Genomic DNA, 27,460 nt, shown 5'->3' on the forward strand with positions numbered 1-27,460 from the left:
ATGTATTATATGGCTGAAGTTGCTGTTTTTGTCCCTCTGAATGGAAAGTGTTTTCTACTGGTTTTATGGAAGAAAAATGCACCAATAGGATTGCCCATCTTTTAGTTGAATATTCAGTGTTATCCTAATTGTGTTACTGATGATAGTAGTCCCCATACAGTTTTGTAGAACATAACTGGTTTATCATTTCTGAGAAGCCCTCTTTTATGCCTAGTTAATGTAATCACCCCCTTGGGCGTGTTTTGCCACATGTCAGTCTTAATATTGATAATCTTTCCCTATTGTGAAAGTCAAAACCTTATGAATTAACTTTGTCTAAATAATTGACTTTTTAAACATTATTTGAAAGCCGTCCATTTGAACTTTCAAATTGGTGTTGGTATTTCAAGAAGGGAGGTTTTTTTTAAAGCCAGAGAAAACTGCTAAAAACTTGTTTATATCCCTCTGACAGTAATTACCTTGAGTAGAACTTAAGGGGTAAATAAAGAGTAATTTCTTTTAAGCTTGGATTATTTCAAATGGAAAATCATGATACTCATGTATCTGCAACTAGTAGTGTTTTAAAATGAAGACATGTGGTAAGTTATAATGCAGTGGGTCTTTTGGTTTGGTTTGTTGGGGAGTTTTTTTTTTTCTCCTTTGGGGCTGTTAGTCATATATACATATTTTCCCCCCCCAAGCAAAATAAGCAATATTATTTGGAATTGTTTGATTTTTGATGATGAATATCAACTTGTTTGTGGGATAAATGAGCAATTATCTATGGGTTCCAGTAATGTATATGGTTTCAGTTTTAAAACTAGTTGTCATGAATGTTGAATATATTGAATTAAAATAACTAATTTGGCTTACTCTTTTATTACTGTACTTGTTTAGTGGTAACGTCACATTGGCAACACAATTCTGTGTAGATCTATGGAGAGTGATGATTACTTTGTAATTAATAATTAAGATGCTATTTTCAGACAGTTGCGCGAAACTTTTTCTCCGAAAATTTGTGAACCCAACCAGAGACCAGCTGACAGGTTTAATTTTTCTTTGCCCAAAAAGCTCCTGATTTTTTTTCTTTTTCCTTTTTCCTTTTTTGTGAACAAGTTTTAAAACTAACTGCCGAGACCATTTTTTTTTTTAATTTTAGAGAAAAATAAATAAATAACACAAAGTGATGTTACCCAAGCAAGGCCTTCTAATAAAGGAGTGGTCCCCTCACCCATCCCTCCCTACCTGTGCAAGTCCTGCTCACATCAGTTTCCTTCCATCCAATTAGGCGACCTGGGAGACCCAGCCAGTACCGCCCAGACGGACTTCGGAGTGGTGATGGGGTACCTCCAAGAAGCTTACAGGATGGAACCAGGGAAGGTTTTGGACACTCCACATCACTCAAAGTTCCACTGGCTCGATCCCTGCAGATTAGTGAAGAACTACTGAGCAGAAACCAATTGTCCACAGCTGCCAGCCTTGGGCCATCTGGATTACAGAATCATGGACAACACTTAATATTATCCAGGGAAGCCTCTTGGGCAAAACCACATTACGAGTTCAACCTCAGCCGTATGAAGTTCAGGGGAAATGGTGCACTCAGCAACATCAGTGACCTTCCTTTTCTTGCAGAAAACTCTGCTTTTCCAAAAATGGCACTTCAAGCAAAACAAGATGGAAAAAAGGATGTGAGCCATTCATCTCCTGTAGATTTAAAGATACCACAAGTTCGAGGAATGGATCTTTCTTGGGAGTCTCGCACTGGTGATCAGTACAGCTATAGCTCTTTGGTAATGGGTTCACAAACGGAGAGCGCGCTTAGTAAAAAATTAAGGGCTATTCTTCCAAAACAAAATAGAAAAAGCATGTTAGATGCTGGACCCGATTCTTGGGGCTCAGATGCTGAGCAGTCTACCTCTGGACAGCCATATCCCACATCGGATCAAGAAGGAGACCCTGGCTCCAAGCAGCCTCGGAAGAAAAGAGGGCGTTACAGACAGTACAACAGTGAGATACTGGAGGAAGCAATCTCAGTGGTTATGAGTGGAAAAATGAGTGTTTCCAAAGCTCAGAGTATTTATGGGATTCCCCACAGTACACTGGAGTACAAAGTAAAGGAGAGGCTGGGCACTTTGAAAAACCCTCCAAAGAAAAAGATGAAATTAATGAGGTCGGAGGGGCCAGATGTTTCTGTAAAAATTGAATTAGATCCCCAGGGAGAGGCAGCACAAAGTGCAAATGAATCAAAAAACGAGTAGGAATACTGTAGAGTGCCAATTACTGTACAAACTGGGTGAGCACTACTGCATCATTGTTCAGCTATCATTGCTTGCACGTAATTTCATTTACTGTGACACTTGTTTCTTTGCAGATTTTGCATTGACTTGTGTGTACAGAGATGAAATGTGCATTCTGAATGTTGCATATTTTAAATTTTTCATGTGCAGTATGGCTCGGAATATGTTTGGCCTTTTGCATGTTTCTCTACAAAAGAGAATTGAGTTACCTCACAGAGAACAGATACATGGAAGTGGACTCCTTGCCTGTAGAGCCTGCATGCTTTTTTGTTTTGTTTTGTTTTTTTGTTTTTTCTTAAGTTATATTTGTTTTTACTTTTTAAAAAAGAAGAGGAAAAAAAGCCCCCTTTTAGAAACTACGTCTGTCATACTGGGAGCTTTATCACTGCAAATTGGAAAGCCATCTTATAATACAAAATTACTCACATTTTTCATCTACGATTCAACTAATTGAAGGATTAAACTAAAGAAAAAACTAAGAAGAACAATGAACCTTTGAATTTGAGAAATTTGGTTATTCACTGACATAATTATTGGGTCATTTATAGTTATACTTTATAATTTTCTTCTCACTATTAAATTTACTTAACAAATTAGCAAGCTATTAGTGCTCACCCAGAGGGGAAGGCGGTGGAAAATGTGCACACACTACCTTCAGAAATGCTTCAGTTAATTACTTTGAACACTACCTTTGCTGTAATTTCATTTGAGATTTTCTAAGGGTAGAATTTGGTCTCACCAACAAGTGAGGATATAGCCTTATCTCATGGAGGACGAGCTCCGTATTTACTCAGGAGCAGTCAGGGTACATTACATAAAACAATGGAGGATGCCTCATTTTAGCAAACTAGGTTTCTTTGTAATCTTCAGTCCTTTTACAGAATTGATGTGCTAACTGACTGAGTATCGTTGAAGCAACTAAATTAAGATATTCAAGATCTATTTATTGGGGATGGGAGAAATAGGGAAAGAAATGTGTGTAACTAATTATGATATTGCAAAAGTGATACTTAGATTTTACAGCCTCAGTAGTCTGCCCAGTATCCACGTTAATGAAGGATCCATGTTTGTAGTGAGAGAAAAAAAACAACCCCAAGGTAACCTGATAAGATTTAGGATGCATATCAGTTCTAACAATAATTCAATCAGAAGTCAAACTCATTGGAATTCCTTTTTTAACTGATCCAAATACTAGTAGAAGGGTGGGAGAGGTTTTTTTTTTGTTTTTTTTTTTTTTTTAATTTTGTTGGTTAGAATTGTTTTCTCTTTTTTTGGCATCCTACATAATACCCCCTTCTTGACTTTTTCTGATAATTAGCTGATATTCGTGGTTGTTTAGCACACAGTTCAGGACCTTTGAGATCATGTTTGTATAAGCACTCCTTGAAGAATATCTAAGCTTTTTTTGAGATGGGCTTTTAAAATGAAAGTAAGGAAAGTTTATTTTCTGCGGTTTTTGCAAGAAAAAGCAAAGCCCATGGAATTTAATTTTTCATTGTGATCAGATTACTATTTGTGCAAAACAAAATCCACACCACATATACTGTATATTCTAATCTGCTGAGAAAGGTGGTCAGGCCCTTCTAAATGCTTAACCAAAAACAAACATTGGAGTTTCAGTATTTAAAATAAAATTAAACTTGGAGCGTTGGTTAGATGTTGATTTCAGATGGATACTAACAGTTTGAGGGGAGGTCCAGATATTTCCAAGGCATAAATTCTTGCCTGGAAACTTTGGAGCAACTAATTAAATTAGGTTAAGTTTTCCCTCAACACACCTTTGTGTGTTCAAAGGTTAGGCACACCATTGCTGTTATTAAAATACATGTACTGCTCATTCTTGACATAGCTTGGGTGTGGGTTCCTCTTGATTTGGTTATTTTGTGTAGCAGTTTAATCAGTGGATAACTGAGCCTGTTTCCCCTTCGATTTCTAGACTTCTTAACAGAAAAAACAGTTTGGGTTCAGTAGCATTTTATGATTCTACAATATTTTGTCACCTAGCTGGAAGTTGCAATAAAAATTCCTTTTGAAATGTATGGTTTTCATCTGCAATTGAAGGAAATCTTAGAAAGTTTGCTGAAAGCAAAGGACTAAGCTTATGAAGGAACGCCTCCTTTGTTACACACTTAAGAATTTGTCAGCACACAATTAATTGCAGCCATAGTACCTTTTTGTGTAATGTTTGGGATATTCAGTAGCCCAGGATTGCTGCAAAAAGGTTCTTTGAGAAAATTAATTTGTGCTTGCTTTTATCCCCTCTCAGAAAGACATCACTAAAGGCCCATTAAAAATCTGGCCCTAAAAGTTCAACTTTTGTAGAGTTTACTGTTCAGAGAGGTTTAATCCTATGTGGTAGTCTATATAAGTGATGTATGAGTTGAGTTATGTAAATTTTGTCATTGTAGTGTACATGGAGTGATCATTTTACTAACATAAATATTTTCTATGTGTGTTTCAGTGGATGACAATCGAGCAGCAGAAGAATGGTGTGCCTACCCTTTAATGCTGCAGTTTAAATAAGAGAACTTGTATTGTGTCATTTCAGATTGTAGGCTGAGAGTTGTAAATAGTGAAAATTTGAGTACTTCTATTATTTGTTTTGGTTAGAAAGTGAATTTAAAAAACAAACCAAACTCTAAACTTTCTCAGATTAAAAGTCCTGAGACCTGAAGATTGTAATATTCATGTCTGTGAAGCTTTTAAACATTACACTTGAGATCAGTCATGACTTGATATTCAGGTAAATTTTCTTTTCCAAGAAGCTTTTGAATAAGCATATTTCCTCCAAAGGTCTCTCTCTTTCTCTCTCTTTTTTTGAGTGTAGATTATTTTAAAGCACTAATTGCATTACATTGGTAACTGCAATATAAAATAGCCATTATTGTTTTGTGAAGCATGGTTGAAATTAGCTAGTGGTCCCTTTTAAATTTCATGAGCCTCTCAAAAAAGAAAAACTTAAAAAAAAAAAAACAAAAAGCTGCTGGAATATTTCGAAAGATATATATTTTACCTTATTATAGGTTTTGTAAAGTTAGTTTGTAATATTCAGGTGCACTTTTAATGTTAAATTTTGTGTTCAGAGTTCCATTATACCATGTATTTCTCGGAGGTGGCTCATCACACGGCTGACTGGCAGTCTTGGTGCCGCAGTGATTCCTTAATATTTGATTTATATCTTGATTCGCCACTATTCTGTATTGGCACTTTCAGTGTAGATATTCTGGTTTGGGGATGTCCTCACAAATGTGTAATAGAGATTGGTCTATTAGCACGCTTAATTTCTGCTAATCAGAGTTTTGCATGGCCCAAACAACAGTTGACCATTTTTATGGTATGGGAAAGTGTAGTTCACAACTGTCTTTGTCATGAAAGCTATTTTTCCTCACATTTTCCAGTAGGCAGATAACATTACTTAAATTATTAATATATAACACTCTTGGAACTATTGATAGGAAATAATGTATTTAAAATAATTTTTTGCATTTTCAGAGAACCTTGATATTATAGGGTAGATACGCTATGGCACTATAAAATCAAAAACACTAATTCTGTGCAAGGATATCTAGTTGGTATTTTTATTTTTAGCTTTCTCATTTCTGAGACAGCGTGGTCATCCAGCTTGACAGTAATGTAGTATATTACTTTGGTCAGTGGGCTTATAAGTGACTCTGAATTATGTTTGTGATGAGCTCTACACTTTTTTTCTGTTCCCCAAATACCATGAAGGACAAGGTCACTCTTTCAGGAAAAATAATTTATATTTGTGTATAATACTTTTTAATATTAAGTTTGTTGTTCTGAAGTTTAGATGTTGCTTGATAAACCTTTGCTGCAGCAGATCATGAATATGAGTAAGGCTTTGTGTGATAATAGGGGTCCTTATGTGAAGTTAATTACTGTTCAGTTCTGGTGAGCAAGCTCAACAAGTGTGAAGTGTGTATTAGCTTTATTTGGTACACTTTTACTTTACGATATTGAAGTGCTTTTAGAACTCTGGTTATCTTATATAAACCATTACCTCAACCAATTGGCATTTCTTTTCCCCAACATTTATCTTAGCTATAGTATGAGCTATGTGGGATCAGATGGTAAAAACTATAAAAGGCACAATGAGAAGTTTAGTTCCCAAGTTTCGGAGAGAACTCTAAATTAGACTAAAAACAACTACCTGTTAACACCAGTATCATAACTACCTTCTGTCATTAGGCAGTACATAGCAACCTTTGAGCTGCTAGTGAGCTATCTGTTCTCCCTCTACCCCCAAGTAAGCACACAGTGCCAGGCCTGGTTCTAAGCCTTTGTGATTCTCTTACATCTCATTGACCCATAATAGTGAAGCATGGATTCATTTCTTTTCATAAAACAAATTGAGTCAGCTCGATGTCAGAAGCTGAAAATATTTTGCGTAGTTATAGCAGTTACATGACAGATTGGCATCATTTTCTTTAACAGCTTTTATCTTTGTAGATTTCCTTTTGAGACCATGTATTTTTGCTTTTATAATTCTTTCATTAAATTGAGGTTGTTTTCATATTAACCAGTCTTTTCTGTGTATTCAGGTTGCTGTCATTGGTGATAGAATATGGCAATAGACAGAATTGTGCTCCACTTTATGTTTTATAGGAGATATTGAAAGTTATACGCTAAATTTTGGCCTTCTTGAAGATATCAAAGATTGTTTTCCTTGTTACCTTTAATTAGAATTTGGTCTTCATTAATGCTTTGGTCAGGCTAGTATTACTAAAAACTTGATGGCTTCAGCAGAACAGCCCATTTAGGAGACTATTAAGCTATCTAGGAATTTTTTAAAGAAAATTAATTGCTTTCAAAATCTGGAAAGGAAAAACGTATAATTGTGGTACAAAGAAGACAGAACTCCAGGCTCTTTCTTCTTAGTTTATTTTGGTTTAATTCTGTACTGGAGACTTGAATAGCATTTGTGAACATGGTGATGGAAAGAAAAATAGAGGACATTATTTGCGTATCCTCATTCCTGAATAATCTTGCAGTCACCTTTTAAAGAAGCAGACGTTAGCCCTGTAACACAACACTGTAGCTATAAGCCCTAAGTGTTCGGAAGGAGATTGGGGTGGGGAGGGTGGAGTAGGATGGAAAAAGCATGTAGACTTCTGAGAAGAGGCTAAAAATTCTGCCCTGTAATACTAAAAGTGAGTCACAAGATAATGTGGTGAAGTTAGGCCATCTTGATTTGATAGAAAAATCTTGTAGATTGTTTAAAAATGAGAATCGAGGCTAATTAATGTTGATTTGACAATAGAGCATGAGCTAATTCTGCAGCTGTTTGGGGGGTAATTTTACGGTTTCCAGTTCATTTAGAGCTGTATCAAGAAAAGCTAAAAAGCAAGCACTTTTAGTTAATCATAGATTTATTGGATGTAGCAAATATTATTATAATATTTAATCTCTATTATTTGAATGTGGAAATGAACTTTTTACCCCATCTTGAACTGTCATTGAACATGCTCAAGATGATCAACACTGGAAATGACCCTACACACATACCAAAAAAATCTAAAGCAGTAAGACATATTTGAAGATCCATACCTCTTAAACTTTTTAGATTTGTCTTGGGAAAGAATTTATGAACCTGTAACCAGTATTAGTGCAGTCTTGGGTTCCTTGTTCTGCATAATTGCACCCTTTCTCAGGTATGTCCTGACAACATAAATTTTAAAATAATCTCTTTAGAGATTAGATTCTCAGTGGATAGTGTGTAAGGGGACTAGGGGTGGGGGGCTGGGGGTAGTTGGACACAGGACACTGACACAGTAGAGCAGGGATTTTTAACAGTCAGTAGCCAAATAGAATTTCAATCTACAATATTTTTACCCCCTCAGAATGAGCGAAACAACTTCTATTATTTGGTATGCCCGGTGCTACACTCCTAAACGTCTTTTTTTTCATCCAGGTGGCTTTTTTTATTTTTCCTGCTTGGTGGTGGAAGGTTATATAGTAAACTTCACTGTCACTAGGAAAGCACTTGTCCAAAATGTTTAAAGTACTAGAAAAGGGATAATTCAGCACTTTTTCTGTTACAACACTAAAGTCTTAATTTATCTTCAGAGTCTTAGGTACTGTAAGTTTTAGGATGATTATTTAGAAATATAAAACATACTACATAATATGGGGTCAGATCACATTTATATAAATCTTATTTTAAAAAAAGACAATAACATTTTGTACCTTTCTAGCAATTCCAAGTGATTGCCTCATTTTCTCTTATTAAGCATTTCAAGCTTAAGAATTTGGAATTTGAGAGAAGGTGAGGAGGAAGATTCCCCAAAATAAAAATTTGTTTCAGACCATTTTAGAAAAATAAATCACTAGGAAAATGGGTAGGGATTCTCTCCCCCTTTAAGTCTTCAGGGAATGAGCAGTATTTAGAATCTTTGGCTGAAATTCAAGCCTTTTTACTTTGTAAATTTTTAATATTAATTCACTGACATGCTTTTTACACCAGAGGACTGAAAATGGATCTTAATGTTTTTAAGTTGTGGAAGGGTATATTTCTAAAACGAGGGGGGGATGATTAACTAGGTTAGTATTACCAGCATTAGTAAGTTTAAGGAATTTTAGTATGTAATAGCAAAGTGTTTGATTAAAAGTCTAATCCTATATTGCTAGTCGAAATTAGTTACATTCTGATCTAGGAATGATAATAGTCATTGGATATTGATATGCCGTGCTGTCAGAAAACCAGACTAAGATAGAAACCTTTATCTGATTCCCACATGTTGCTTGTTCTGATGGGATGTATACTTTACAGCAGCTTATTGCTGCTTTGAAAAAAAATGTATAAACTATACATTTGGAGTGTTTGCATATAATTCTTTATAACCTCCACTTAAAGCTGTCAGACATTGGTATTTTATCAGTCCATACTGTTTAATAAAACTAATGTTCTTAGGAATCCAGCTTGTACACACTGTTTAAAAACCCTCAGGGACAGTTTACACACTCTTCTCACTCAATTCAGGTACTTTGATGCTATTCTTAAACCTAACAGTGACTTGTATTTTTCTGTTTTGCTTTTATTTCAACGTGCTGGTAGCACATCTGATGAATGTCAACTTTAAAAACTCAGTTCAGGTATCCAGGTATAACTCAGCCAAACAGATTTTAAAGCTGCATATAACTCTCCAGCACATGGTGCCTCACACTCTTATAGTGGCATTCTATATATTCAGTTATTACTACTGAGCAGATAATATGGGGGTTCCTGTTAACAGTGTATTTTTTTTTAAAGTACATAAATGTATAGCCAGCACACTACACACACACACACACACACACACACACACAGTTAAACTATGTATTTTTAAATGCCACTAATAGCCAGCACAACTAAAACAAAAGACATTCCTAACTGCTCTGTAAGCTGTTAACAGATGCAGTTCCTTCTTGATGTGGCTCTTGCTTCTTCACGATAACTACTACTAAATTCAAGCACTGGTCCTTGGGTGTCTGACCTCTACATTCTAGTTTATGCAATGTCTTTAGAGAATTTTGTGCACTGGCCACTGTGATGGAACCATTGGGCCAGGAGTGCTTTGAGTTTATCAGTAGTGATTCTGCCAAAGTTGGTGTTGTAACATGAGTATGTAAAATGTCAAAAAAAAATTAGCAGAGGTCTAGGTCTGCATATCAGCAGACAGTTTTGTCAGTGTATTTTGTAGCCTTGAAGTTCTCAGTGACAAGTTTTTTTGATGCGAAGTTCTAATTCCAGTGTTTTAGTCCTTTGCATCTTTAACGTTAAGACTTGTCTCTTAAAATCGCTTTTGTTTTCTGCAGTACTATCTGTGGTTAACAAAATAGATTATTCCTCTGCTTTAATATTTGATATCTTACATCTAAAATAAATTCTCTCCACATATAAAACCCATAGTCTTTGGAGATATGGAAAATGGCATCTTTCAGATTTCTAGAAGTTCAAGTGTCATACAACTAAACAGGAACCCCCTTTACTCTTATGGACCTCATTTCAATATACTGTTTACAGTTTGATGGAATTGTATAATTTAATATTTCTCTTGTACTGTAGTTTATATTTATTTACAGATTTTTTTTGTACTGTGTGATTTGAACTTTTTGTTCCTCGCTATGATCAATGTTTATGTAGTAGAGCACTTATGATCACAAATTAAGTTTTTTGGTTTGATTGCACTACATTAAATTTTTTAATGCAGTTCTGATTTTTGACTGGACTAAAACTGTGTCTTAATGTATGTGATGAGTACTTAAAATTTTAATCCATGTGGTCCCCCCTCTTTTTTTTTTTTTTTTTTTTTTTTTTTGCATTGTACGTCAAAAGCGCTAGTTCTTTCGTGCATGTGTAAGATTTAATGGTTCCATTGTATAATTTGACCATGACATTTTGGAGAAACATTCCCAGCTGTAATGTTGTGTATGGTAGTTCTCACTGGATGCTAGACTTTGCAAAACCACTATTCTTCTAATAAATTTTGTTGTGAAAAACTGTTTCTAAAGCTTGGTTTCTACTTCCTAAGATTTTAGTGCTTTTTGAAAACAATTCACAAAATGGGTAAGAGTTGGATTGTACTCCAACTCTAAATACACATGGTAATCAAAGTTAGTGATTTTTTGTGATAAATTCTTTCTAGATGAAATCTCTTAAAGTTGCTGCTATGAGATTCTGCTTTCATAATTCAGGTGCAATACTGCCTTATAACAGTGTCTTTACTCATTTGATACCTCGGCACTCAGATTACCTCAGTTTTCTTTGAGGTAATGAATCCAAATGAATAATTGGATTATTCATTTTAAAAAATGTATTCAACTAAACAAGATACAGTGATGTTTTCATAATACCTTCTATCTTGAGTGAGTTTTGTATAATTTTCTTAAGAGTATAAAACTTAATGCCAGGATTCCTTATCAGAAAATAATAGTGACTATTTTTTGTTTGCTGTTTTCTTGAGGCATACGTATGAAAGCAACATTGTCAGTCAATTAAGGTTATATGGTAGTTCTCATTCTTGGCAGGATGCTGATAATTCCTTTTACCAGAACACATAAAGAACAGGTATATGTTGGTCAACATTTAAATTTTTTTTTTTTTTTTTGAAACAGAGTCTCACTCTGTCACCCAGGCTGGAATGCAGTGGCCTAATCTCAGCTCACTGCAAGCTCCACTTCCCGGATTCACATGATTCTCCTGCCTCAGCCTCCCGAGTAGCTGGGACTACAGGCGCCCTCCACCATGCCCAGCTAATTTTTCAATATTTTTAGTAGAGATGGGGTTTCACCACTTAGCCAGGATGGTCTGGATCTCATGACCTCGTGATCCACCCGCCTTGGCCTCCCAAAGTGCTGGGATTACAGATGTGAGCCACCGCGCCCGGCCTTAAATTGTTTTTAGAAATTATAAAGAAGCTTTGCATTATAAAGTGGTGCCTTTTCTAAAGTGGTTAGGAGAGCTGAATTCTAGTACATTATGATTAGAAATAAGAGAAATGTATTTCGGAAAACTACTTTTTCAGGCTCATAATATAATTACCTGTAGGCAGTTTGAAGTGATTTTTGATGGTTTTTTTTTTTTTTTTTTTTTTTTGAGATGGAGTATCGCTCTGTGGCCCAGGCTGGAGTGCAGTGGCCGGATATCAGCTCACTGCAAGCTCCGCCTCCCGGGTTTACGCCATTCTCCTGCCTCAGCCTCCCGAGTAGCTGGGACTACAAGTGCACGCCACCTCGCCCTGCTAGTTTTTTGTATTTTTTTTTAGTAGAGATGGGATTTCACCGTGTTAACCAGAATGGTCTTGATCTCCTGACCTCGTGATCCGCCCTTCTCGGCCTCCCAAAGTGCTGGGATTACAGGCTTAAGCCACCGCGCCCGGCCATTGTTGATAATTTCTAATGGTGGTTTTGGTTTTGTTTTTTGAGATGGAGTCTCGCTCTGTCACCCATGCTGGAGTGCAGTGGTGCGATCTTGGCTCACTGCAACTTCCATCTCCTGGGTTTAAGCAATTCTTCTGTCTCAGCCTCCCGAGTAGCTGGGACTACAGGCTCATGCCACCACACCCGGCTAATTTTTTTTGTATTGTTAGTAGAGACGGGATTTCACCATATTAGTCAGGCTGGTCTTGAACTTCTGACCTCAGATGATCCACCTGCCTCAGCCTCCCAAAGTACTGGGATTACAGGTGTGAGCCACCGCGCCTGGTCTCTAATGGTGTTTTATATTTAAAGATGATGCTATTGTTGTTAATTGGTCTAGTTTATCTTTCAATAGTTTTTGTCACACACAGACTGGCTATCTAGCTGTTTTCTGCCTTTGGTCTGATGTTTATAAAATAGCAGTTTATATTAGTACTACAGACTTGTTCTGTTGGCTTTATTTGTTCCCCTTAATTATGCCACATACTTAATCAAATTTTTTTTAGAAAGCTGATTATTTCACTGTAAGTTCCAAAGGCCATAGCTTGTTTATTGTCATTTCCTGCCATTATTCATTATAAACTGGCGGCCAGATCAGTAGTAAGATTACAGTTTAGCATCTCGTAAATGAATTTGCTTTATTTTAGTGATCCTATCTTCAAATTGATATTCAGCTTTTCAGTTATAAAGGCCCTATTTAAAGAAAGGACTTTTTCTTTTTAAACTGGAATTTTCTCTGATTCTGCTGCTATTTTGGAAATTAATTCAGGGGGCCCTATATCTTAACAGGTGTGGAAATTAGGGAGATTGCATAAGGGAAGTGAAATGCAGAAAACGGAAACTTTTTTTTTTGCCATATCCTGGAGCTGTGAATTTTTTCCCCCTAAGGACTCTCACCAAACACTGTATTCAAATATAACAGCATATGCTCAGGTCATGTGGTATTAGGTTTTGTAGCTGAAATGAGTGAATAATCCTTTTTTTAATAGAAAGTGTTAAGTAATATAGTAGATAAGAGCTCTTGTTACATTGTGTTCACTTTATTTGCTTCTAAAAGGTAAGCATTTTAGCACAGAATTTTATTTATCAGATTCTTACAAATCACTGAACTTCCTTTGTTTGACAGGATCTCATTCTTATTACCCAGGTTGGAGTACAGTGGTGTGATCACGGCTCACTGCAGCCTCGACCTGCTGGGCTTACATGATCCTCCTACTTCAGCCTCCTGAGTAGCTGGGCCTGCAGGCACGTGCTGCCATGCCTGGCTAATTTTTACAATTTTTTGGTGGAGACAGGGTTTCAGTATGTTGCCCTGGCTGGTCTCGAACTCCTGAGCACAAGTGATTCTCCCACTTTGGCTTCCCTAAGTGCTAGGATTATAGGCATGAGCCATCATGCCTGGTCGACTGTAGAGGTTTTATAGGCATGTAAGAATACTACTGTTTCTTGACTAGTCGTTTTTATTTATTTATTTATTTTTATTTTTTTTTTTTTTTTTTGAGATGGAGTCTTACTCTGGCGCTATCTCGGCTCACTGCAACCTCCACCTCCCAAGTTCATGCCATTCTCCTGCCTCAGCCTCCCGAGTAGCTGGGACTACAGGTGCCTGCCACCATGCCCAGCTAATTTTTTCGTATTTTTAGTAGTGGTGGGGTTTCACCGTGTTAACCAGAATGGTCTCGATCTCCTGACCTCGTGATCCTCCCTTCTCGGCCTCCCAAAGTGCTGGGATTACAGGTGTGAGCCACCGCGCCCAGCCGACTAGTCATTTTTTAATGTTTGTTGTTTATCAGCAGTATGGAGTGGTAATGGTTTGATACTTTTTGAAATAGAGTCTGCCTGTGTCTCCTAGGCTGGAATGCAGCAGTGCGATCTCAGCTCACCGTAACCTCCACCTCCCAGGTTCACAAGTGATTCTCATGCCTCAGCCACTCGAGTAGGTGGGGTTATAGGTGTGTGCCAACATGCCCAGCTAATTTTATATTTTCATTAGCATCGGAGTTTCACCATGGTTGGCCTGCCTGTTTTGGAACTCCTGGCTTCAAGCGATCTGCCCACCTTGGTCTCCCAAAGTGCTGGGATTACAAGCGTGAGCCAACACACTTTGCCTGGATTATTATTTTAAAGTTATCTTTCAACTTGGTACACTAGAAAGATCACTTGTTTTTCCTTCTGTAAAGTGAAGGTGTTACAGACTGAATGGTTTTTAGACCTTATTTCAACTCTGAGTTGAAATATTTAAAATGATAGAAAATGTTATTTTCTATTTAATGTGAGACAAATATGCAAATCGTATCTGTACGAACATTGGGAAATACAGTAGAAACTTCATTGAATGAGGTCTTGTAAACCCAGGTCTCACCTTTCCATTGAAATATTTTCTAAAGGAAAAAAAGATCTGGATGTCATGTTTAGATGCCTTTTATTTAAAACAAAGTCTATTTTAAGTTTTGTTATGAACGGTATATGAATATGATGATACTTTTGCAAATATTAACTTGAAAAGTCACTTTAAGTTATGTTATTCATAATTTTTATTTCTGTTGTGTGCAGGGTAGGTCTACCTTGAATATTAGAGCACTAAGGGTCTTGGGAATCATCAGATATAATCAGTCTTAAGCAGAATCAACCTTTTAAAAATATAGATGCCTGTGTCCTACACTAGACTAGATCCACTGAATCAGTTTATAGGAATGCGGCTTAGACATGTTCAGTATTTTCAAAATGCTCCACAGGAAGTTTTTCGGGTTTTTTATTATGGTTAAAAGAAAGCATTAAAATTGCCATCTTAATCATTTTCAAGTATACAGCTCAGCATTGTTAAGTACATTCATGTTGTGACCACAGGAAGTTTTTATTAACCCGCTGATGAAGAAGTACTGTTGATCCCATTCTACTTTTTCATTTTTTTAGGTGAAAAACATGGAACTTGGAACCTTGAGGGACTTATCCCACCTCACACAATGAGTTGCCCATAATACTCATGATTTCATACCATCTTACTTATCTCCGTACCACTTGGCATTCTTGACTCAAGCTACAATTAGAATTAGGGATTGTACCTGCTAATAATTTTCCATTAGATTCAGTTTTAACTTATTAAATTTTAACTATTGAGTTCGGCTCTTGAGCAAACTTAACACTGCTTTTTAGGAAGAGAATGAAATCTGTTTTGTGAAATTAGCCATAAAAATATTGAAAGCATATAAAACTTCAGTGTTAAAAATCAACATTAATAGGTGACTTTCAGAAAGCCCTCATAAAGGAAATGAGTCTTGAAGAATAGGCAGGGCATGGATAGGAGAGGAGAGAATACCCCAAGTTTGAGAGAGAGGATTTGATGGGCCCAGTGTTAAATGCCATGTCTCACGCCTGTAATCCCAGTGTTGTGGGAGGCCGAAATGAGAGGATCACTTGAGCCCAGGAGTTTGAGACCAGCCTGGACAACATGGTGAGACCCCGTCTCTACAAAAAATAGAAAAATTAACTGGCTTGGTGGCTCATGCCTATAGTCCCAGCTACTTGGGTGGTGAGGTGGGAGGATCACTTGGGCCCAGGAGATAGAGGCTATAGTCAGCCCTGATGGCACCACTGCACTCCAGACTGGGTGACAAAGTGAGAGACCCTGTCTCCAAAAAAAAAAAAAAAAAAAAATTTCAGCCTTTTCACTTGCTTACTACGTGATCTTGAACAAGTTATTGAACCTTCCTGAGTTTCAGTTTTCTTATCTGTGAAAGAGGGTCATAGATTTGCTATAAGGTTTAAATGAGATTCTGTTGTGTAAAATAGCACTGTGGCAGGCTCTTTGCAAGTGTTCTATAAATGAAAGGCGTTGACAGCACGTGATGGGCATGAATTTAGTGTGAGGGATAGAAGAGTGAGAAAGTCAGATTGACATTATGCAAGAAACTGTATTGATTAGAACATTGAGAGTAAGGTCGTTGTGTTCATATTAGACTGAAGCAAAGGGCAGCCAATCTTGTTCAAGAACATAAAAATATTGGGACTGTGATTGAAACCTGGAATGCTGCTTTCCTGCATTTCATGGTACTGTTTTAGGGTAATATAATCAAACCATTAGTTATTGTTTCTTTTCAGAGACTAAAATGGAATAAAAGTTGTTTGGAAGTAGAAGATGCTTAAGATTAGAAATTTAAAAGTCATAGAATTGGCCGGGCGCGGTGGCTCAAGCCTGTAATCCCAGCACTTTGGGAGGCCGAGACGGGCGGATCACGAGGTCAGGAGATCGAGACCATCCTGGCTGACACGGTGAAACCCTGTCTCTACTAAAAAATACAAAAAACTAGCCGGGCGAGGTGGTGGGCGCCTGTAGTCCCCGCTACTCGGGAGGCTGAGGCAGGAGAATGGCATAAACCCGGGAGGCGGAGCTTGCAGTGAGCCGAGATCTGGCCACTGCACTCCAGCCTGGGCGGCAGAGCGAGACTCCGTCTCAAAAAAAAAAAAAAAAAAAAAAAAAAAAAAAAAAAAAAAAAAAAAAAAGTCATAGAATTAACTGTGTGCATTTCCATTGTATACAAAATTTTTTGTATGCTTTAAGATTGAAGTTGTACATGCTTTGTAGACTTTTTGCATGGGTAGTAGAGTTTGAACAATGATCTAAGAGCTGAGGGTGTGAATGTGTATGTTTAATTATCAAAACTTTTCCAGTGGAAGAAGCTGGGGACAATTCTGCCTATTTAATGTGGTTTTATCAGTTAGGGGTTCTGTGGATTTCAAACCAACAGATCAGATCACAGCTGATATAGTTTAGAGGTACTCATTTCAACAATTTTTTTTTCTTTTTTTTTTTTTGAGACAGAGTCTCGCTCTGTCACTCAGGCTGCAGTGGTGCGATCTCAGCTCACTGCAAGCTCCACCTCTCAGGTTCATGCCATTCTCCTGCCTCAGCCTCCTGAGAAGCTGGGACTACAGGCGCCCGCCACCACAGCCGGCTAATTTTTTTTTTTTTTTTTTTTTTTTATTTTTAGTAGAGACGGGGTTTCACCGTGTTAGCCAGGATGGTCTCGATCTCCTGACCTCATGATCTGCCCGCCTCAGTCTCCCAAAGTGCTGGGATTACAGGTGTGAGCCACTATGCCCAGCCTTCAACAACTATTAAATTGACTCCAGGCTAGGGGTCACACCTGTAATCCCAGCACTTTGGGAGGCCAAGGCGGGCGGATCGCCTGAGCTCAGGAGTTCAAGATCACCCTGGGCAACACGGTGAAATCCTGTCTCTACTAAAATACAAAAAAAAAAAAAAAAAAAAAACGGGTGTGGTGGCACTTGCCTGTATTCCCAGCTACTCTGGAGGCTGAGGCACGAGAATCGCTTGAGCCCAGGAGGCAGAGGTTGCAGTGAGCCGAGATCACACCGCTTCACTTCAGCTTGGGCTGCAGAGTGAGACACCGTCTCAAAAAATAAATAAGAGTAAAAAATAAATCGACTTGAGGTATTTTTGCCAAGAAGACCTGGCAGTGTAATTTTGACTAGACAGACATGGATTAAGAAAAAATATATATCTTCTTGGATTTCTTCTCTACCTACCAGGTATTTTTTCAAATTGGGTTGACCAGCTACAGCCTATTAATGGATTGTAAGATCCCAACCAGCATTTTATTTTATTTTATTTTATTTATTTTTTTTTTTATTTTATTTTGGAGACAGAGTCTCACTCTGTCACCCAGGCTGGAGTGAAGTGTCATGATCTCGGCTCACCACAGCCTCCACCTCCCAGGTTCAAGTGATTCTTGTGCCTCAGCTTCCCGAATAGCTGGTATCACAGGTATGTGCCACCACACCCAGCTCATTTTTTGTGTTTTGAGTAGAGATGGGGTTTTGCCCTGTTGCCCAGGCTGGTCTCTAACTCCTGAGCTCAGGCAGTCCTCCTGCCTCAGCCTCCCAAAGTACTAGGATTACAGGCATGAGCCACCATGGGCGGCTGTAGCCAGCATTTTAAAAAAGAAATAGAATCAGAGTACATAGGATTATAGTAAAGATAATGTTTCATGGAAACTTGTATCATTATACATATCTACATACAAACTGGAATGTGTGTACTGGGTCACTTTGTAAAAAGCATTTCTTGTTCTGAATGGCTGTTGAAAACCTAGTGGCATTTTAGAGCCGTTACGTAAACCATTCCTTTTCATCCCAGTTTTTCTGGTACCTTAGAGAGCACACTTGGACTGCCTGTGTGCTTAGTCAAAACCTACATTCTTATTGTCTGCCCTTCAAAATTCCCTTCTTTCCCTGGCTCGTTGAACTCATTTTTATTGAAAGGTTATTCTTTTCCCTTCTGATTATATGTAAAAATGTTTCCTCTACCCCTTTCAATTCCCTTGAAAAATGCATTTGGGAGAATTATTTTCACTACATAGTAATTTATTTGAATAGTCCATTTGTGACTGACTTAATGCCTGCCATGAGCTGAGCCCCAGGCTTTAGGCATTGAGGCTACCAAGTTGAAAAGGACAAAGTCCTTGACCTACAGGAGGTTCACTGTCCATGGAGAAGACGGTTAGGTCAATAGTTACCATGCAGCATAAAGTATTGTTTAACAAAAGATGCAAGCAGACTGAGAGTAGAGGAAAAACTACCTAATGCAGCACCAGGGACAGGGTGCTGAGGAGGGTTGTGTAAGCAGTGGGGAGCTTATAGGGGTTTCATGAAGAAAGTAACCAGATGAGATTTGGGCTTTAGGAAGATGGCGGTTCTGGATAATGTGATGCTTACTCTAAAATGAGGAGAAACTAGGGACAGAGATATACAATATAGCATTTTCCAAAGAAAGTCAACCCTTGTAGTTAAACTGGATGGTGTATTGGAGACAAAGGAAGTGAGGAAACTAATAATAAAAATTGAGGTAGAATAAATATCTAAATTGAGATAGAATATATAGCATAGAAAATCTAAATAACAGGCCTTATAACTCTTATGTCTGCATGTGTGCCTACACATTCAGTTACATTTTGTCCTCCAAGATTCCTGAGTAAAAAATTGAATGTAGAGATGATTTTATTAATACTTAGTTCAGTCCTACCCCCAGAACATCTGCAGCTGTAGCCTTGAGTGTTTCTAGAGAGGAGTGGGGTAGGGAATAGTTATAAAGGACTATTAATTCCTATAGTGCCCCAGAGAGGATGATAAATATAAAATACCTTGCTTATCCTCATACTTTAAAAAATAAAAATACTTAAAAAGTAAAAATTTAGTGTTATTGCTCACCCTATGAATATCAATGAGGTAAAGGGGTAAAATATTAAAAATATTTAAAATTTTTTAAAATGTATGTTATCCAGTCCAAAATCTCACATCTCTCAATTTTTTTTTAAATTGACACTGTATATACCTTAGATTTTGCATAGTCTTACCAAGAATGATGAAGTTAAAAACAAAAGTCAATTTGGTAGGGGGAAAAACCATAGAAGTAGTTTGTCAGAGATGTCTGTTTTGTGAGGCTATTACATTTCCAGAGAGCAGATGGAGGCATTGACCTGTTGTGCTTAGTGATCCTTGCTCTGACTTCCGGCTCTCCAAGTAACTTTCTGACCATATTTTGGCATCCTGGGTACATTTGTCTGTAGGGTAAAAATATGTTAAAGAATGAACATGAGAATCTTCTTCATAGTTTATATTTTTTATTGTAATTTAATAAATTTGACAATCTACTGAAAATGAAGAAAAATAGGAGATACAAAATATAAGCTTTAAAGTGCTTCTATGATATTTAGGAGATCTATGGGATATTAAGCCTTAAGATACAGAAAGCTAGCAAACTATGACTTCATGCTCAGTAAATTTCCTCTGAAACACCTATTTTTCCCCCAGTTTCGATTATTAATTCGTGATTTTTTAACCTTAATTCTGCTCTTTCAGTGAACATGGTTAAGAACATGGTAAACTTAGCTATTACAAAGGGATTGTATGCCTTTTGTTTTAGATCAGTACCTCCATACACTTGAACAAATACCATGTTGCCATTAGCAATGGTGAGTCACTGAGGCTGGGACTTTTATAGGGGTGAAGAGATACAGCCTGGTTTCAACCCCTCGCCATTCTCTATGATTCTGATCTCATAGAGATCAGAAAGGGGATAATTTAACCCCAATTTTGAGAATTGCTTTTTCTGTATCTAGATTCTGTCTACATCCAAATTCAGATAACTTGGATTTCAACCACCTGGAAATCCCATATTTAACTTCATTTCTCACTTTCCTGTATTCACTTTTGCCTACCCTTTCACTGCTTCTCCTAATCCAGTTCTGTGGAAAGAAAAGTTTGTTCAGGGGTTTTAAAGTACACCTATGGCTTTCTAAAGAGTGGAAAAATAAAATTTCCACACCCCATCCCAACCTTCTCCATTATGTGTACACAACTTTGTCATACCCCTTGGAATATCCTTATAGTCACGTGTGGAGGATACACAGATGTGAAATAGCCAAGAGCAGATAAATTTCTCATTGTAGAGCAGGGACTTGTCAGCAGATTTTTTCAGGCCCTCCTGACTAATACTTTCTGTGCTTAAAGGAGAAGTGAGAAAATTAGGGGACAGAATTTCAGATTATTGTCTGGCAAAAAATATAACTGTTATGCCTTGAAGAGGGGTGAGGAAGCATTTTTATGTTTTATTTAAAGAGTCAAGCCATAGTAATTTACAACTCTTGACTATAGTCAGCTCTCTAAAGCTTCTTTCCCTTCTGTTTTCCTGGGACTCCCTGTTTCTGCTATTAAGATTAGCCCCTATCTAAACATCATTCACTGTGGCTGTTGATCTTTTTTGTCAAGAAGAATGTATTTTGGTCATCAGTGATGTTGCCTTTGCCCATCAAGCAGTTATTGGTAGTTAGAGAGTAAACACCTCAATTCGTCACTCCCAAATTCTAGACTCTCAGACTTGTCACTTCACCTCCATGCCACATCTCTTCTCCACTTGATCTTTTACCCTAAGATAACATAAGCTTTGCCCACCCACCAGTATTAACCACAGGAATGCTTTCCATCAGGAATTAGATGTCGTATTATTGATTTGGTAGGCAAGTTCAGCTACGTCTAACTTGTGGTGTAGATAAATATCATTGAGTAAATCATTAAAGATGGGGTTATGAAACAACAATCATTCTTAAACTGTAGCTTTTAAAGGGTTTATGAATATTATCTTATCTTTTTACCACACCCTTAACAATTAGGCATGGAACTGAAGATAGGAAGACAGTGGTCAAGGTCATGCACACCGTTTCTCACCAAGGAGATAAACTGAAAACTAGTTCAAGTATTGGAAATCCAGTTTTTTCTTTTCCTTTATGAGAAGTGGGAGTACTTCCTCCCATTACCAATCCCTAGGATCTCACTGTGCTTTAGTGGTGGTTTTCAGGTATTTCTGATTAACGAATAATTCACTTGACTATTACAGAAGCAGCATGAACTAGCATGAGCTCAAGTCATTTCAACATCTGTTATGAATTACTGTTCTTATAAAGACCTTATTTAGTCAGATGTGAAGGACATCATATGATATAGACTATAATCTGCACTGAACTAAAACAGTGCTTCCTGGACCTTAGGCCAAGTTGAGGAAATGGTTTGCAGGACAGAAAATCACCTCTTTCTGGTTTCCCTACTAGCTGCCCAACAATATTCTAAGTTAATGCAAATGCTATATTTAGGGTCTGTTACAAATCTAAGGTCTTGGAAAAATTGAATAACTAGAAGCAAAAGTAAAGACAAGCTGTTTAAAAGAGGAAAAACTGGCTAACACCTTTTTTTTTTTTTTTTTTTTTTTTTTTTTTTTTTTTTTTTTTTTTTTTGAGACGGAGTCTGGCTCTGTTGCCCAGGCTGGAGTGCAGTGGCCGGATCTCAGCTCACTGCAAGCCCCGCCTCCCAGGTTCACACCATTCTCCTGCCTCAGCCTCCCCAGTAGCTGGGAGTACAGGCGCCTGCCACCTCGCCTGGCTAATTTTTTTTGTATTTTAGTAGAGACAGGGTTTCACCGTGTTAGCCAGGATGGTCTCGATCTCCTGACCTCGTGATCCGCCCGTCTCAGCCTCCCAAAGTGCTGGGATTACAGGCTTGAGCCACCGCGCCCGGCCACACCTATTTTTTAACATAAAAAATAGTAATAGAATTAAATATCAGGAAGTCAAGATTTATTTTTAAAATATTCAAATGACAAAGTGAAATTCATCTAAACTTAGGTGCTATTGGCTGGGTGCGGTGGCTCACACCCGTAATCCCAGCACTTTGGGAAGCCGAGGCTGGTGGATCACTGGGTCAGAAGCTCAAGACCAGCCTGGCCAACATGGTGAAACCCCATCGCTACATCACTAGTAAAAATGCAAAAATTAGCTGGGTGTGGTGGCACATGCCTAATCCCAGCTTCTTAGGGGGCTGAGGCCCGAGAATTACTTGAACCCAGGAGGCAGTAGTTGCCGTGAGCCGAGATTGCACCACTGTACTCCAGCCTGGGCGACAGAGGGAGACTCTATCTCAAAATAAAATAATAAAATAAATACTTACGTGCTATTGAGAAAAATTCTAGGGAAAAAAGTAGGAAGCTGGATAACTTTGAGGCACAGCCAAAACTGATTTTATTGCTATATTGTAAAGTTAGCTGTTATGACAGGGCTTTTTAATGACACCTGGACAAAGGTTACTATTAATGTGAAGGCCCCTCAGATCGAAGGGAAGCTATTAGTGGGTTCATCATGCCTATGTGTCTAGTTGCCTACCTACATCTCAGATTCAGAATCGTGTAAATCTCCTAATACATATAGTACAGAGCTCTTCAGAAACATACACACCCTAACAACCACCAGCCACTACCTTTGTTACCTTTATTCCTTTCTGAGTAAATGGTGCTGCCCAGGATGAAAACTCGGGAAGCATCCTAGATCTAGATGTCCCTTTTTCCTCTCCTCTTTTTTGCTAGGAGAAAACAGGAAAACATGAAACCTGAAACATGATCCCTACCTGCGCTCAAGTAGCTTACATCTGCTTGGGAAGCTAAGACAAAAATAAGACAAAGTCAATACAAGATAAAAATTATAGGATAAATATTCAAGACCCTGGCTAGGCGCAGTGGCCCACACCTAGCACTTTGGAAGGCCGAGGTGGGTGGATCACCTGAGGTCAGGAGTTCGAGACCAGCCTGACCAACTTGGCGAAACCCTGTCTCTACTAAAAATACAAAAATTAGCCAGATGTGGTCATGGGCGCCTGTAATCCCAGCTACTTCAGAGACTGAGCCAGGAGAGTTGCTTGAACCCGGGAGGTGGAGGTTGCAGTGAGCCAAGATCATGCCATTGCACTCCAGCCTAGGCAACAAGAGCGAAACTCCTTATGTGTGTATATGTATATACCCACACACACAAGGCCCCAGATAATTGAGTTTTACCGAGCACAGTGGCTTAGGATTTTCAGGAAATAATGCAATCAAACCAGGTGGGGTGGTTTTGAGCTGGCCAGTGACAGGCTGACAAGAATACCCTGATACCTGCTCTTATACATTGTCCCTGATCCTTTTTATGAGGAAAACATACAAATGGTCTTTTTTGTTGATGCCATTTTCTCTGGAGGTTGCCATTTGCAGTTCTGTGGAAAGAAAAGTTTATTCTTTTCATTCTCCTGAGCTTCCACAAACTACTGCTCTAAGTGTCTCTTAAGGTTGCTGTAGCCTGTGTCAGTCTCTCTGATGCTACTGTTTTTTAGTATCCATATGCTGTATTACATTGTTCCAGGTTAGAGTTCAGTGGATCCTGAACATGTTTCTTTAGCATGCCTTAGTGGTGGCATTGAAGGCGCCACTGCCTCTTGCCGTAAGATTGTGAAGTACATTCCTACCTACCTGTGGCTGTCTAATGGGGACTAGCTTGAGCCATACGGCCGCAGTTGTTGCTTCAGGGCTGGCTGCACGGCCCTTTGGAAGAGCTTCCATTAGTTAAAGGTAATGAAGATATTGGGGTGCTATTAAGTTATTGAAACATGGGACAGCAGCAGATTAGAGTCTCACAATCATAAAGGAAGTTAGATAATACCTGTGGACTAAATTATTACTCATTTATTCTGTGTGAGCATCACTTTAGAGGAAAGTGCTTCTTCAGCTTTCTTCATAGCACTCTGTCTTCTTACTGCCTGCATACCTCAATGTCATTCATCCCCAGGCATCTCGTTAATTCCAAGTACTAAAGCTTGCTTCCAGAACCCAGCTATAGGCATGAAGCAGTACCTAGAAAATTTTTGCAAAGAGTTAGGTAATGATTGTGCTTCTTGCATTAGGAAGAACCGTTTTTCTCTTCAGTATTTTACAATTAGATGCCATATTTCTTTACCCTCTTCACAGACCTTTGTCAACCTTTTTTTGTGTATTGCTAAAATGCACTTGGAGTATGTTCTTTGATGCATTGAAAAGGCATCCCACTTATTTATAGTCACCTACCTTGGAAACTTCAGGAACATATCCAAGAACCAGGAACTAAGGAATAAAGGCTTCTGAGCAGCAGAAGTTGTGGTTAGAAAATTCATGTACTTACCCCTAAAACTGTTCCTCAAGCTTTCATTCAGAGCCTATTTATTTTTACTTAAAGTACCATTCTGGCACTTGGGATATGGCTTCTCAGCTAGTGAGTAAAATTCTTTCCTAAAGTTAGAAGTAGGACTGCTAAGATCAGCCACTGTTTGGAAGCCAATAAGAAAGAAGATTTAATACAATACAGGCCACCACTGTGGCTTTTTAGGAAGTCAGACTTAATTGAGTCACCCCCCAAACTATTAATCTAATTCAATTTAGTATAATAAAAATAATAGTCAAACTTCAGTAATAGTCCATATGGTAATGATCCCAAGTACAGGAAGAATAAATTATGTTCCAAGATGATATAATTTTTTAAGACTTCCGCCAGAAAAAATTTGAATCTTTAAATATTTGCTTTAAAATGTTTGGTACTTGAAGGTTAAACTTTATCCAGAAAATGTGCTCCTTTTAGGTTATAAGAAAGCATTAATGCATGTTCTTGATCTCCAAGTTTGTTTGTTTGTTTGTTTGTTTTTTGATGTGGGGTCTCACTCTGTCACTCAGGCTGTAGTGCAGTGGCATGATCATAGCTCCCTGCAGCCTCGACCCCCTTAGCTCAAGCGATCCTCCTACCTTAAGTCTCCCAGGTAGCTGGGACTGCAGGCTCATGTTAGCAAGCCCAGCTAGCCCAGTGGTTTTTACTGAAGCACTTTTAATTTGATTCACTGACAGTAATAGTAGCTGATATTTGTATAAGCTTTGTAGGTTTTTCCTTGGAGAATTTCCAAGTGGTAGATGGGGCAGGTACTCTACTAAGACCCGACGTGGTTAAGTGTTTTGGACAAGGTCACGTAACTAGTAAGCAGCAGGACTACCTACTGGTTCTCCACCTCCTCACTCATACTGTAGCCTGTAACACATACTGTGCTGTTGCTTTCATCTGATAGACATAGCGACAAAGGTCCTCCTAAAGGGGTCCAGGGGTCCTTCAGCAGGGGCCTCCTCCTGCCTGCTCCATGAACAGAAAAGTCTGCAGCTGTATGAGGAGTCTGTTGAGCTCCCTTGTACATCTCATTGAGTCAGAGAGTTGGAAATGTCCTAACAGTCAACTCATCCAAGGGTGTCACTGATGTCTTGCCTGTTCCAAAGGAAGAAGATAGTATTTGCCATTCTTGCAAAGCAGGAGGAGCTTATTCCATATGTTGCCTTTTTGAAACTTTTACTAAGTCCGCTTTACAAATAGAAAAGTACTCAGTAGGTTTTTTCTAGCTGCTTTTGTCTTTTCTTTCCTTTGGTACATTTTGTCCCCATCGCCAGCATGTACTTCAGAGTTCACCGTACTTGTGTACCTTTTGTAATACTTCTATAATAATCTTTTTTCCTAGTGTATTCACAATTCAGTTATCATTGGAAAGTTTGAGGTAGGCATTTTCTAAGACATTTCTAGTCTTTCAAATCCATGGTCTAATGTAGGCCCTTTCAGAAACCCATGGCACTACTGACTAAAACTGCTTTCTTGCTAGTTGTGCAAACAAAAACACAGTGTAACCTTTTCTCTGGTAAAGCAGTTTAGGTTAAGCAACAGATTTGACTAATTTCTTGGTTTTGTATTTAGACATGTTCAGCAACCTTTTCACCACTTGATCTTAAAGATCTCCCTAAGTCCTGAACAGAAACTGAAATTGTCTGAGCACCTGCCCTTTTGTGCTTTGTGCTTTGTGTTTTATGTATGTTATCTAATATCTCACAACAATCCTTTGAGATACTGACATTCAGTCCCAACTTACAGATGAGGAAACCAAGGTTCAGAGAGATGAAGTAACTTGCCTAAGATCCTGTAGATAGTAAATGTCAGAGCCATAGGTGGAATCTCGGATCTCCATATTCCACAGCCTGTGCTCTTTTCCTCTGTGACCCCATTGCTCAGAAGCCAGTGGAGGGTGGGAAGGTAGGAGGTGACGTGGGTTGTCTAGGGTCAGCCTTCCTGTAAAGGTGTCTCATGACTGAGACAGAAAAAGACTGAAGAAAAGAATTAGCCAGAAGATATTATCAAACATCTGTCTATACATTTAAGCTGCCTCTGTGCATTGCCATATTTCATGGCAAGTCACATAATAATCTCCTGAGGAATTATAATCCATACAGAGAGAGAGGAAATTTGAGAAATTATATAAAACTCCAGGAAATTGGAGCATACCTACTGCATGGGTTCAGTACAACCCAGACATCCAGAAGCACAAAGCAGCTAGTGAAAGGCCTGGCTGTCTAAGCAGGTATTGCCTGTGGCATGTCTTGAGTCTAGCATCACCCTTTCACACAGTCCCCACTGTCTGCACTAAGCTCTAAAGATTTGTCCTGGGTGACTTACTTAAATGGTGGAAAGGGGTTTTTAACATAGAATGATTTCTTGTGGATGATTGTAAAAGGTGTATTGAAGGTCTTAGAGAATGTAGCAAGTGGGCCTTGAGTAAAGATACAATACTACTTGCAGTGACAGGCCTGTACAGTTTAGTGTGGCTTCATAGCTATCTCCTCACTTAAGAGACTGTGAATTGGGACTTTACTCAAGTAAAGTACAGTTTACTGTACAGTTTAGTGTGGCTTCATAGCTATCTCCTCACTTAAGAGACTGTGAATTGGGACTTGTTTGTCATCTCACCTTTTAAAGTATGTGAAGTTATTGATTTCTATTCCTTTATGCTCCTAGGAAAGGGTAGAAGGATTCCCGCATTAGCATGACCAATTGGTCATGCCGAGA

General features: G+C 38.3%; 1 protein-coding gene across 7 annotated transcripts in view; it reads left to right on the plus strand.

Moving 5' to 3' along the window:
• Positions 1-27,460, plus strand: part of LCOR (ligand dependent nuclear receptor corepressor) — a 155,405-nt gene that overhangs the window by 120,596 nt on the left and 7,349 nt on the right. For 2 of the 7 annotated variants that reach the window (XM_025397625.1, XM_025397627.1), the window contains exon 8: positions 1,268-10,780. The exons of 3 other annotated variants lie outside the window; for them this stretch is intronic. In XM_025397625.1, coding sequence (XP_025253410.1) covers positions 1,268-2,237 — 970 coding nt within the window. In that variant the 3' untranslated portion in view covers positions 2,238-10,780. Of the gene's footprint in view, positions 1-1,267; positions 10,781-27,460 lie in introns of those variants that run through there. 2 more of the 7 variants (XM_025397629.1, XM_025397628.1) reach the window with 2 other exon arrangements.

Source organism: Theropithecus gelada, chromosome 9 (assembly GCF_003255815.1).
Source record: "Theropithecus gelada isolate Dixy chromosome 9, Tgel_1.0, whole genome shotgun sequence".
NCBI lineage: Eukaryota > Metazoa > Chordata > Mammalia > Primates > Cercopithecidae > Theropithecus > Theropithecus gelada.